General features: G+C 33.7%; 1 protein-coding gene and 1 pseudogene across 1 annotated transcript in view; both read left to right on the top strand.

Moving 5' to 3' along the window:
• Nucleotides 1–14,656, top strand: part of CNTN5 (contactin 5) — a 990,860-nt gene that overhangs the window by 878,189 nt on the left and 98,015 nt on the right. The window contains exon 18 of the mRNA XM_053705588.1: nucleotides 9,034–9,143. Within this exon, the coding sequence (XP_053561563.1) occupies nucleotides 9,034–9,143 (110 nt within the window). The remainder of the gene's footprint in view (nucleotides 1–9,033; nucleotides 9,144–14,656) is intronic.
• LOC128654878 (uncharacterized) lies at nucleotides 12,957–13,059 on the top strand (annotated as a pseudogene).

Here is a 14,656-nt window from a genome sequence, read left to right as displayed (position 1 = left end):
GGAGCTAGCTTGCTCCTCAGAGTAGGAGCTCTGGTGTATACAATTTTGGGATAGCTGTCTACAAGATTCTTTAAAATGGGATCTTTTAATATGATCGGCCAATGTTTGTTTAAAATCTCTCTAATCTGTTTGTAGTTGTTGTTATATTGAGTGATAAATAGTGGACTTGCAGAAAAAGTGTTTTTCTCTTTTTCTTTGATGGTTCTATTTTTATTAAGTAAAGTATCTCTGTCCAAAAGTCTAGCTTTATCTCTACATGAGATCAAAAGATTGTTGGGGTATCCTTTGTCTAGGAATCTTTGATAGATAATTTTACTCTGAGAGTCAAAAAATTCCAATGATGAACAGTTACGTCTAATCCTCTCAAATTGGCTGTACGGGATGTTGGACAGCCAACTTTTGTGATGATTACTGTTATAATTTAAATAGCTGTTGCTATCCACTTTCTTGAAAAATGTTTTTGAACAGAGATTCCCTGATTGGTCCCAACTCAGTGTAAGATCTAAGAAATCTACGGTTTGTTTATTAATATCAGCAGTAAAAGACAAGCCAAATTCGTTTTCATTCAGAGAAGTAGCAAAAGCTGTTGCTGAGGAAAAATCACCTCTCCATAAAAAATCAAATCATCAATGTAGCGGCCATAGAACACCAGACTCGCCCCGGCAGATTAATTATAGATATAAATATCCTCAAAAATGCCCATAAAAATATTAGCAAAGCTCGGGGCGAATCTGGTGCCCATGGCCGTACCCTTGATCTGTAGGTAAAACATGTCCTGAAACATAAAATAGTTGTGTTGTAGAATAAATTTAATGCATTCTACAATGTATTCTTTTTGAAAAAGAGGCATATAATCATCTCCATTTAGTGTCTTAAAAATTGTCTGTAAACCTAATTCATGGGATATGTTTGAATAGAGAGAGCTAACGTCGCAGGTAATCCATATTAGATCATCATTATTTTTAAATTCTTTAATTTTATTCAATAGATCCGTGCTGTCCTTAATGTAGGACCTAAGGCCAACTACATATTTCTGTAAAAAAAGGTCAATGTAATAAGATAGGTTGTATGTTAAATTATCTATCCCGGCGATGATTGGTCGCCCGGGAGGATGTTTAAGATCTTTATGCATTTTTGGCAAATGGTAGTAATGTGCCACACTTGGGTTGCTGACTTTTAGGAAATTATTTTCTTCTTTATTTAAAATGTTGAGATTAGAGCCTCTTTCAATCAATTTATGATATTCCTTTAGAAAGATAGATGTAGGGTCTACTTTTAAAATTCTATAATAGTTAGTGTCATTAAGAATCCTTTTGGCCTCTAAAAGATAATCACTAAGATCCTGTATTACTATTCCTCCTCCCTTGTCGGCATCCCGTATGATGATATCAGGGTTGCCGGCAAGGTGGATTTTTTTAAAATGGTGGATTAATGAATGTGACTAGATAATGGCTTATAGGGGAAAGTGAAAATATAATGAAATATAATGAAAGTTGGGCCGCTATTGAATATATCTAAAGAGATGCGTAATATCGTCAACATAGCTGAGTGTGATGTATCTATGAATGTGATCGATTAATTAGGCTAAGTGGTAGGGTAAGGATGGAAGAATGAGCGTGATTGGATAATGAGGTGAGGGGAGTGTAATACCATAATGCGAAGGTTGAAACGCTATTGGTTGTGTCAGGGGTAGTGTGTGGTATCGTCACTATAACATGTGTAATGTGTCAAAGGGTATGATCGAATGGTTAAGCTACTAGGTAGAGTGAAGATGAAAGAATACACATGATAGGATATTGAAATAAGGGGAGTGTGATACAGTGGTGTGAAGGTTGACCGCTATTTGGTTATATATGTAAATAAAACACTTGTTTTGGTGAATCAGTGTATGCAATATAGAATGTGATCTATTGATTGATACTACGTGAGGGGAATTGTGTGACTAATTGTGTAACTAATAAATCATGTGATGTTAGGAGGACAATAAACAATAAAAAATACTATGTTGATATCGTGTTTGTTATGTTATTATATAATGCACAATGTAATGTGAGTGTTACAAATAATAGTAGCAGCACTGTATGCACCTTTCCAAAAAGACCTTATAGGACAATAACTTCATACTGAAGTAGTATATATATACATCTACATGACGTTCTGGGTGATAACTAACAATAATAGTGATAATGTAAGTAATACAAAAATCCAAAATAATAACATGGACATTAATTATAAAATTAAATAGTGGAATGGTGTATGGATATACATATACATATAATGGCTTTAAATATGGTGGATTGTATATATAACTTCATACTAAATTATATAAATACGTCTATATGGCATACTAAATGGTGACTAACGATAATGATAATGTGAGTGATACCGGGATCTAGAACAATCTAATAAGTAGGCAAATAAACTACTAGTGTTAATGGTACTACTATACTAACTATAAAGGAAATATATTAACTATTTGGTGGAAATTATGTCAGGTAGCTATATAACTATAAGGGGCAAGAGTGTACCATGAACACTATATCACTAATATATGGCGGTTATCCTATAAAATGTCATATATACAGACATGAAGACTGTATAATGTGACTACCCTACCCGGGGGTAAATGAATTCCCACCGTATCTGTGAGTTAGCTATTGCTAAACCACTCTATAAATCTAAATCTAAGTATGCTTAACTGGTTATAATTTGGATGTGTCTTGTTAATATTAGTTATAATAATGATATGCATGCTTTATTATCAAAACGTTGACCCATTCTAAAGAGAAGAGGCAATCCCAACTCGTATATCATTAATCAGAAAGCTGTCATGTCCAGATTTTCATTTAATCCCCCCCGGAAAAAGGCTCCCAGATTTGAAGATCCCATAGGTCTCCCTCTGGCGGAGTCTCGTGTATCTATTGGACCCCTTAACAAATGGGATACTCTCCAGGGGGGTTATGTAAAAATTACATACACCTTGATATTGACAAATCCTATGATGTCTGGATACACTATGTTTAGTGCTGTTCTTAGAAATATTCCTGAAATGTTCTCCCCACCTCCTTCTGAGCTTTCTGATGGTACGCCCTAAGTATTGGACCCCACATTTACAAGTTAATACATAAATTACAAAGGTGAAACTGCAATATAATCTTCCTTGAATTGGAAAAGTAAGTTTGGTGGAGTGAGAGGTCACACTTGTCGCCCCATGTGAGGTGTATTGACACATATTACATCTTTTAATATTGCATCTGTATGCTCCTTTGGTGTTTAATTTAATTCCTTGTGACCCCGATTTTATATTAGGCTTTTTATTCATAACATCTTTGCTGGGCACCAATTTCTGTTTCAAAGAGGGGGCCCTTCTGAATGTAATACTAGATTTATTATCTATTATACTTTTAAGTATGGTATCCTTCTGTAAAAGGTATCAGTGTTTGTTTTTATTTAAAAAAAAATTTTTTATATGTATTATATGTAAGATATGCTGTAACCAGCTAATTGTTAATTATGTATAATTGTTTGCACATGGGGTGGGAGGGGCTATCAGGCTCACTTTTTGTTTAAATAGTCAGTGCTTCTATTAGTCAGACAGATGCCTGATGAAACAGTCAGTCTGGTTGAGAAACGCGTTGTAACTGTTTTTAACATTTGTTTTAACTCATTTGGGGTGAAATTGTATACATCCCTTGATTTTAACAAACAATTATTTTAATAAATTGTTGTACTATATGGAAGCCTGAGCCTTTATTCCGGATCCATCATCCTGTTGCAGGATCAGTGTAGCTGGGTCACTGTGATTCCCCAGCTTGTTTCAATTATCACACTGGTGCTGCTCATTTTGTGAGTATCATTTCATCATTTTGATTTGATTCATCACTACTCTTGCAATGTTGCACTAGGAGGCACCCTCTCTTTTGTGATTTCCTTTCACAGATATATGTCTCTTTATATATATATACATATATGTATATATATATATATATATATATATATATATATATATATTCCTCCAAATAAATGCACTCACAGGCCTTTTTTAGAAGTGAACAAAAACCTTGTTTTAATGGAACATTTTCGGGGAAATGTTCCCCTTCATCAGCATGCTGGAACACAACACACAGCACAGAGTGTGCACACAATACACATGTGACATATACAATTAGTTTACACAGTTACAGTAGTACTAGAGACATTTAAAACAGGTAGCATTGAACTGAACTACTATAACTACAGTTTCTTCTTGATGATTATATTATCTTTATGGGATCACAAATATAATTAGTCAGTTATTAGTTACTGTTAAAGCAGTACTACACAACTGAACACAGTGACTGAGTCTGTCACTGAACAGTACACACAGTCACAGTCACACACAAACAAACAAGTTACAATACATAAAAAAGCCCACAGACATCAAGAAGTAAATCATGGTGAAGAAAGGGTGGCACGCCACTCACCTGAGGTGTGTGCTTTATTTTTGTATTGTGCTGTTGTGTGTGTGTGTGTGCACTGTGCTCTGTAGTACTGTGTCTGTACTTGTCTTGTACACAGTATATTTGTGATCCAATAAAGTTTTACTCAAGGCTTTCCTTCCCCTAATAATAGTGGTTTGGCTTTAGTCTCACTCTCTGCACACTCATAGACAGTTACTAGACAGAGACAGTGGGACACACACAAACAAAAACATTCAAAGGCACCACAGCCAGTCAGCCACAGTCACACACTCATAGAATAGACACATATACATACAGTATATATGTATATGTATACAATATAGCCCTTTACATTCAAACACCTTGTCATATAACATATACCTTTTAACCCTTAGAATTTTACTTTTATTATATAGTGTATATATAATTGTAACACTTTATTATTTATTTTATTGTATTTATTTTGTGTTTGGTGCACATTTATGTTTAGCCCAATCCCTTTACACAAGGTCTTCAATCACGCTAACCCGTCTAATGCAAATTTAGAATACACTTAGAAGTACATGTTTGCTTTCAACTTGTAATACGCGCGCCAGTTAGTGCGGTTGCAATATTGCAATATCGCACCCACGCTATCATCATGTAATATAGCTTATAATAAATAGATAGACAGACAGACAGATATATAGATAGATAGATAGATAGATAGATAGATAGATAGATAGATAGAGAGACAGACAGAATACATGATAGATAGATAGATATAATTTGTTGTGCTTGTTAGGCTAAGAACAATGTTGTTATAATGAACTAGGATATGTCCCTTTTATTTTCTATTAACAACTTTTCCTATAAGATCTCTTCCCCTTTGCTAAATTAGCATACAATGAGTTCCTGCAAATACTCAACACATTCATAAATCATTCTCTACTTTCTCTACTTTGCAATACCTGAAGCAATGAAAATAAATACAAAATGTTCACATACATTTCTTCCACGGAGACTTGGAGTTTGTTTATGAAACATAAAAACCTGTCTATCAGATCATAGATATGATAAAGTTGTGAAGAAAAGTACAATTTAACAATTACATTTTGTCATGATGAACATTTGTTTATGGTCTACCTGTTGTAATATTGGTTTTAAAACACTAAAATTAAATTTGGAAACAGCATTTATTGCAACCAATTTAGTTTAATTCACAATTGTATAAAGTTTTGTTACTTTTCTAAGTTAAACATTTCATTTACAGCTATAGTTTGGACATGCATTATAGTATACATTTCCATTATGCATGAAGCTGTTCCTAACAGCTTTTATTTTGAATTATTTATGGAATGAACAAATATAATATACAATACTTTCTTGGGTAAATAACAAACTAGAACACCTATAAATATTGTTGTTATAAGTAATGGGATAAGTTTATGACACATTTGTTAAAAATAACAATTGTTGACTACATTCAAGACTGGTTCTACAGGGGTTAAAATCATCCAATCTTTTATGCTCGAGTCCTATTGTGTGAAGGTGCTTGTTAGGCAGGTGAAAATTACCCCTCTCTACTATTCCTTCCTGCCTGGGCACGCCCCTGCGTTGTTTAGCTCCTCCCATGCCATGCTCAGACACACCCATGACTCCTCCTCCAACTGCAAGGCTCCTCACCTCCTGGCCCTGTTACACAATGGGTATATGAATGAAGCTTTATTATGTAAATTAAATTTTTGAACCTTCCCTTGGTGCATACATTTTTCTAAACAAATGTCAAATGTTTGCAAAACAGTTCACGTTTATTTTTGCTTAAAAAGACTATTTTCCTTTATTCAATGTAACATTTGATTATTAAATGTAATAAAAGAATATCAAATCCAAGATCAAATATCAACATCCTAATGTTAGTTCTCCAATTCTTTAAAGGGACCAAAAACTTATGTTAATTATGAAAGAACACAAACAAGCACATGTTTAGATTTTCCAAATAAATTTAATATCCTTTAAAAGGGATATTAAACAGTAAGTACATGCTAAATGTATTCAAAGGAAGTCCTGAAAGACAGAAAAGGAGGCGCCTCATGGTGTGGTAACGTTATCCCAAACGACAGTTATATAAGATAGGCGACAAATTCAAACTCACAAGAGCAGTGGTACATGAAGTTCAAAACAAACATGCCGAGGCTTCGGAGCCGCCCGGCAGACTCTCTCCCGTGAGGGGGATCTGGAATCAGTCCGCCGGTCACAACACAGGGTGTCCACCAATCCGAAACCACTCCACCGTTCACAACACAGGTTGTCCACCAATCCGGAACCGCTCCACCGGTCAGGTTAGAGGTAATGTCAGAAGACGTCCACCAATCATCCAACCCAGGAAGGAGGTGTGTAAATCCCAGGGAGATCGCCCGGGAAAGGTCACTAAAACAGAGCAGGGATATGATTAAAAGATTTAATATAGAAAGCTCTGTGATATGACCGGCGGAGTGATTCCAGATCCCCCTCACAGGAGAGAGTCTGCCGGGCGGCTCCGAAGCCTCGGCCTGCTTGTTTTCCACTTTGTGTGCTACCGCTCTTGTGAGTTTGAATTTGTCGCTTACCTTATATAACTGTTGTTTGGGATAACGTTACCATACCATGAGGCGCCTTCTTTTCTGTCTTTCAGGACTTCTTTTGTGACCAGCTTATGTTTGGAGTGCAGCCTGATCATTGGACCTGGAGTCTCCTATTTGGAACTTTTATTGTCTAACTTGTAATATACACCTGTTTGCCTCTCTCTCTTTTAGTGCACCTCTTAGGGTTGGTTTATCCTTTTGCGTAAGATATGTATTCAAAGCAAAGATGAGCCTTAGAATAATATTTAGATCACAATCCTTTAAAAATGTATCTAATGCATTTTCTACAAAATTCCCCATTAAAGGCAATGGGTATTTTTGTAGATAAATAATTTGATAAGCTTTTTTTTTTAAGATTGTAACCGACTCTATATCAGTTTATTCTATAAAGTAATGGGTGCTGCCATGTAAATGTAAGTTTTTCCCTTATCTATCTTTCTTGCTGAGAACATTTAGGGACAGATATAAAGCAGATAATAAAAAAAGAATGTTTCTTTATATATAAATTAATCAGTAAACCATAAAGGAACAGTAAATGCTATGAGAATCTGATATAAAAATGTTTATGTTTAATAAAATAAATAATAATATATATATATATATATATATATATATATATATATATATAATCCTCCCTTTTCCTAAAATTTAAAGGGACAGTCTACTTAAAAATGTTTATTGTTTAAAAAGATAGATAATCCCTGTATTACCCATTCCCCAGTTTTACAATACTAACACTGTAATATTAATACACTTTTTACCTCTGCTATTACCTTTTATCAAAGTATCTGTAGGCTGCTCCCTTATCTTAGTTCTTTTGACAGACTTGCATTTTAGCCAATCAGTGCTGACTCATAAATAACTCCATTGGAGAGAGCACAATGTTATGTATATGGCACACATGAACTAGCACTGTCTAGCTGTGAAAAACTTTTAAATGCACTAAAATAAGAGGCGACCTTCAAGGGCTTAGAAATTAGCATATGACCCTACCTAGGTTTAGCCTTCAACAAAGAATGCCAGGAGAACAAAGCAAATTTCATAATAAAAGTAAAATGGAAAGCTGTTTAAAATTGCATCTGAATCATGAAAATGTAATTTTGGCTAGACTGTCTGAAAAAGAAGAGTTTTCCAATTCTGAAAACTAATAGTGCATATGATAGGCTGAAGAAGCCTTACCATGTCACATATCTGTCCCTTATTGGCTTTAACTGAAATGATAAGAAACTACAAAACAATGGAGAGTATGCTAACATAAAATGCAGTGTATTGTCTACTCCAATAAAAAGTCCTCTAAACAAGGCAAGTGGTGGCTGGAGTTTGGCTATTGATAAACTCTTGCAGCAAACAAGGTGCTAATGCATTTCAAACAGTTTCAAACTCACTCTGTATGTTAGTTTATTGTAAGACTAGATACAAATTTTGTAATGATAAATTATTGACTATTCCTTTAAAGGAACATTAAACATATTTTGTAGCATAAAATGCTTATGTAAAAGCTGCCTATTTTTATTTTGACACAAAGTGTAAGTCTGCCCTTCAGAAATGAATACCCACTGTCTGATAAGCAGATCTATTGCTTTATTGGTCAACAGTAACACACCTAGAAAATATATAAATCTTAGTGTTGGAACATCCATTTCATCAAAAAATGATTGCCCTTTTTTAGATACTACAATGAAATTAAATGATGTGAATATCTCTTCAACTAGATAAAAAAAGCAAATATATACAAAAATAATATATTACTTAAAAAAGAATATTTTACTTGCTGTCAGTGTTTGACAGATTACAGTAGAGTATTTATAATACATGATGGGACAGACAAAGATAATGCTGATCAATGCATTATGACAAACACAGAAATTGGAATCCACTCGTAAAACAGATACGTTGCCAACAGAAAACTCTAGTACTGATCGTGCATGTTGATAGACTTGAATTTGTCTATTGGTGATTTAATATTTTCATTTTTCACATTCTATCTACAGAGCCCAGCAGTTCTCCGGTGGAGGTTGAAGCTGTAGGTGTCTCTGCATCAGAAATTCTTGTAAAATGGAAACCTTTTAAAGAAAATCTAGGAAAATCACTGGGATTTGAGGTATGGTGAAACAAGAATATTTTTTATTATTGATATGTTATGTGATTGCATCGTGTTATTTCTTAGTATTCAGTGCGTCAGATTTTTTTAGACTTTAACTTTTGACATTTGATTTTATATAAATATACATTTCATATATATGCATTATATATTTTATATATTTTTTTATTTTGCTCTATTGCAAACATTGAGATTCTTAAGGTAGAATTAATTTGTTAGTGAGAAAGTTCAAACTGTATTGATCGATCTATCTATCTATCTATCTATCTATCTATCATCTATCTATCTATCCATCCATCTATCATGACCACACATAATTTAATAATAAAATATATTACACTTTCTTTATTTCCTTCCTCCCATCCTTCCTTTTTTCTTCCTTTCTTCCTTCCTTGATACACTTTTGCATTCTAACCTCTCAGCTTTATCCTAATCCTTTAGAGTTTTGCAATGCTTCATTATTGACTCTAAGGGCACCATGTACTAAGCAGCGAGAGCTGCTCCGGAGCCCTTATGGGGCAGGTTTGCATATGTGAGCCTGCTTCCCGCAATGTAAGAAGCAGTGGTCATTAGACCGCTGCTTCTTACACCCTACACCACCTTTGAATTGGCGAGGGAAAATCAAGAGTTTGCTCGCTCTTGGTGATTGACAATCCCTTCTCTCATGCGATTGGTCTCGTGAGAGAAGGGGCGCGCATTACACACTCACTTGAGCATGTAATGATACATATCGGCAGCGGATCCTGTTTGTCTGCTGCCCATATGTAAAAAAGGGTGAAAAAGGTTGTGTGTACAAGCGCTAAGGTAAACCCCAAGCTGTATCCAAACAGAGATCCTAACCAACCTCCAAAAAATAAGCACAAGTAGTAAGAAGTGAATACAGCGCCAACAAGAGGCCAAGGGATAAATATACTCACAGAGAGATAAAAGAAGATTATTTAATGAACCATGTTAAAAAGCATCAGTAATAAAAGACTATATATAAAAAATGTAAAAAGCACATATAAATAAAATTACAAATACAGGAATATCTTACAGAAGCGGCTCAAAGGGCCAAAGCTGATAATTACAATAAAAATAGAGGTAATAACAGGTGATCAGTGTGAGTGGTACACCAGAATAAGAGTGTATACTAATAAAACAGAATTAGCCTAAGTACAACTGTAGCAAGTGCATCAAGCAAAAAACTAATAAACAATAATACAAACAATAGTGTTCAAAATTAGTGTTACAAAAATAGTGTTCCAAAAAATAGAAAAATGCACTGCAGTGCAAAAAAAGGGGGGGTAGCAAAATAATTGTATAGATACAATCAAATAGTGAGTGAGTGCAAATGGATATAAAAATGGTAGCTACTTAATCCAGTGAGGTTAAGATATAATTAAATAAAATAATTAAATAAAAAAATAAAATAAAATAAAAATTTATTTAATTATATCTTAACCTCACTATAGCATTAATTATATTTCTTTCACCACAGTAACTTGTATTGATTGAATAATAATGAATTCCATCTGAAGCCAAATGTATGTATTTATTTTACAATTCATGGTAAAACTATGATTTCCCTGTTATCTCAGTCAAGGAAATAAGCTTCTTTTAAACCAACTCACTCAAATATACCTAACAAGTCTTATTTGATAAAGGAGAAGATAAAATAAAATTCCCAGGTTTTACTAGAATAGTTCTCCATTAAATCTCTTTGAACATGTGACTAGCTGAGGCCCAGAGAGTCATAAAAAAGGAGCTGAACCTCTGATTGACAGCATGTTGTGAGTTCAGTTTGACAGCAAATAATGGTCTTTGTATTCTTCAAGCTTTATGGACTGCTTGCAAACTTTCTTTAAAGAGCCCCATTACCAAAAAATAAGTGTGATTTACATTGCAGAAAATAAACTAGAGCTTAAAAGAATTATTAATTTAAAACACAAAAACTCTTCCTTTTGTTGTTTATACTGTGTGTGTATATATATATATATATATATATATATATATATACATACATATCATCCTTTAACGTGTTAATATATATTATTTCTTGATTTAATATACAGGTATTTTATATTCATATCTGTATGTACCTTTTGTATTTAAAATATTAGTCACACATTTTTAAAAATGTATATTATTTTATTGAATACATATGTGCTTTACATGTTTTAAAGGCATTTCACATTTTAATATTAGTTGTAAGGTCATTCTTTCCTTTTACACCTAATAGATGTACTCATACATACAACAAACCAAAAAATGCTAGTAGATACACTGTCAATTGAACGAAAATTATCATTTAACTGCTCCCATTGATGTTAATGAGAGTTTGAAGGTAACCTTAAACTACTGTAATGCATCTTGCAACAAGAAAAATCTGACACCTTTTGTGAAGATTTTTAACACTCATTTTATTGACAAAAACCTGGCCTTAGTAAAAAATATTCATTTTAAAGACATTTAGACTAACAAAATTAAACAAATTATTATTTTTATAAGAAGTAGTAGTATTATTATTATTAGTTATATGAAGAGCGCTAACAGATTCAGCAGCACTAATAAAAAAGATTTATAAATATAATTTATATTTTAAATGTTAATTTTTAATATCCCTATAAGTATCTACTTGAGAAAACCTTGGCTGATTTTTAATAGCTTCCACTACTTATTAAATATATCCCTTAGAGAGCGAGAAAGAGAGAGCATTTTATCAGGTAAACCTTGACTCAATTAGGCCTTTGTAACTGTGATAGTAATTATACTCGAGAAATCCAGAAAATCCAGAAATTTGAGAAATCCAGAAAAAGTATATTCTATTTTTATGCACATATAAAAGCCTGGCTGTCATTGACAACATCTGACAACATGAAATTTGTTCATTGGCTGTTCATAAAGGTTTTTCTTTTTTTCTATGCTCGGGTCACTTTTAAAATATTGTAGATAAGCCCATCAGAACAGTTAGTAAGCAAAACTTCTAAATACACTTGTGTCAAATATTTCTTTGAATAGCTATTTTATCAAAGTAGCATACATCAGTCTTCATCATCCTTTGGAGAGACAATTATTAAGGTCAGGAAAGTGATTTTAATCTCTAATAGAGTTATAAACTTTAACACCCAAGGGTTGTTCATTCAAAAATACTGCTCAATGGTGCATACAGCTATGCAATTAAAATGCGACCGTCATCCTGTGGAGAGACAATTACTAATATAATTCTATAATTATAGGTAACTCTGGGTGGTGCAGGGATGAAAATTAAGTCAGTGGTATATATATATAACAGACCAATTTATAGAATATAACATTTACTAATTATTTATGCTCTATTAACTGAAGAGAGCATTTTAATTGCATAGGCTTGACACAGAATGGGGTGGTTTAAATTATATTTATAGTTTTGTTGATACTGTATCAATTCCACTTATGAAGGAATAATACTAGAAAAATGACTAACTCATTAAGTGGCATTTATATATGTAAATATATTAAATTTTATTGAAATATTATAAAAGCTATTAATTTATTAGAAGAATTTTAAACTGTTTCTATTGGTTTATGTTTTGATCCATCTAGTTTAATAGGTCTTTAAGTAATGCCCTACACATGTAGAACAACATTAGTGCCCAACTAGTTTACAAGCACTGTTTGTATAAAACCAATTTGGCACCTCAGAGGAACCAGAGGACTCAAAGGTCAATCATCACTCAACAAAGAATTTTTAATTGTATATATTGCTTTACCGTAAGCTTGACAGGTAAATCAGGAAAGACTAAATGTAAATCCACTCAAATTCACACATACCCCATCCACCATCCCCCACCCATCTACCACCACACTACTCTGAATGCACCCGGAAGTTAAGCAGTGTCAGGCCCGGTCAGTACCTGGATGGGAGACCGCCTGGGAACACCGGGTGTGGTAGGCATATGGTGGATGGGGTATGTGTGAATTTGAATGGATTTACATTTAGTCTTTCCTGATTTACCTGTCACGCTTACGGTGAAGCAATATATACAATTACAAATTCTTTGTTGAAAGATTCTAAGACTTGTTGGCTGGGATTTGTTGATTTTGTATTATTATTGAGTCAGGGACCAGACTCTATCCATGCATGAGCATATTGCAAATTGATCTGGAAGGTGGTGCGGTCAGTAGTTTGGTAATTTTAGGAACAAAAGAATCTTCTAGGTACCCACTTCCCCAGTGGTAATGCAGAGACAAGAATATGTCTCAACAAGGTTCTTATTTAGAAAACAAAAATAAATAAATAAACATAATGTCTAGCCAGCTAACTAAACAAACAAATAAATAAATAAAATTGTCTTTTAAAGTGAGTAGGGAATATTGCTCATTCTGGATATGCTCGCAACCGTTTCTATTAATGAAAATTGTCTATGAAAGCCCATTGTCCAACATGACCATGAAGTCGAAAAAAGAGCTATGTCTATGGTGAACCAATGTTGCAGCCATTAATAAATTGAATAAGACAATGACCAGCTGGAGGAGTTTACAATGTTGCAGATTCCCTCATCCCTTCCATCTTTATTATAGATATCCTGCTTCTTCCCAGAAGAATACTTAATTGAACACACCATTGTTTTCTAGGCATTTTGGAAAATAATTACAAAATACAGTTTAAGGTAATCATTGTGATGTGATTCTTGTTACACAAGGAGCTGAGCTACTTAGAAAACCACTGCAAACGTATTTGTGACTACAGTTATATAATCGTATATAAACAGTGTAAAATTAGTTATCTGTTTATTTAGATGATTGTGTATATTTGTCAAAGACACACCTGCAATATGTTATTGGTTTAATGTTCATAAGGACAAAGATAAAGCTATATTATTATTTGCTACTTCATTTTTATTAAACTGTTGTGTATTTAGCGAGTGTAAATATTGTACTGGAGTTTATTGGTTGCATATAGTTTAATTTTTCTGCAATGGATACAGAAAAGACTCAGGCTCATTTGTTTGATTTGTACATGCATGCTGATGTTTCAGATGGTAGCCAAAGCATTGCTATTACTTGGCCTCTAGGCAGCAATTAAAGATAAAGCTAGCATACTGTATTTTGACAGGTAGAACAACATAAAGGTTTACCCGTGCCCTTAGTTTTGTATACTTGTGACCTGTGCTTGCTAATAATACGGTGAATCATCATGTCAATGTCAGTTTGTGCCAGTGGGCAGAATTCATTTAAAAGACCCTCTAGTCTCCACAGATTCACCAGCCTCACCAGTTTAACCAGTTCCTGTGTTACAGTTTTGCAGTTCACTAAAGCTCATTCACCTAATGGTTTTAGTAAGTCATCTTCATAGAATAACTTAGCCATTGGGAAGCTAGAGAGATTGGTGTATCTGGTAAACTTGAAGGAGCTGGAAAGATGGTTGAATTTTGCCCATTGTCTGTTTGTTTTTGGTTTGCATTCTTAGTGCAGGATATCAAGTTGTGTTAGATACAGAGCACACTGCTGTTGCTTGATCAATGATTTTATAAAAAGTGACAGGGAGGAAG

The sequence above is a fragment of the Bombina bombina genome, chromosome 3 (assembly GCF_027579735.1).
Source record: "Bombina bombina isolate aBomBom1 chromosome 3, aBomBom1.pri, whole genome shotgun sequence".
Lineage (NCBI taxonomy): Eukaryota > Metazoa > Chordata > Amphibia > Anura > Bombinatoridae > Bombina > Bombina bombina.
The sequence above is the reverse complement of the archived record's forward strand: the minus strand, read 5'-3'. Positions and strand labels throughout refer to the sequence as shown.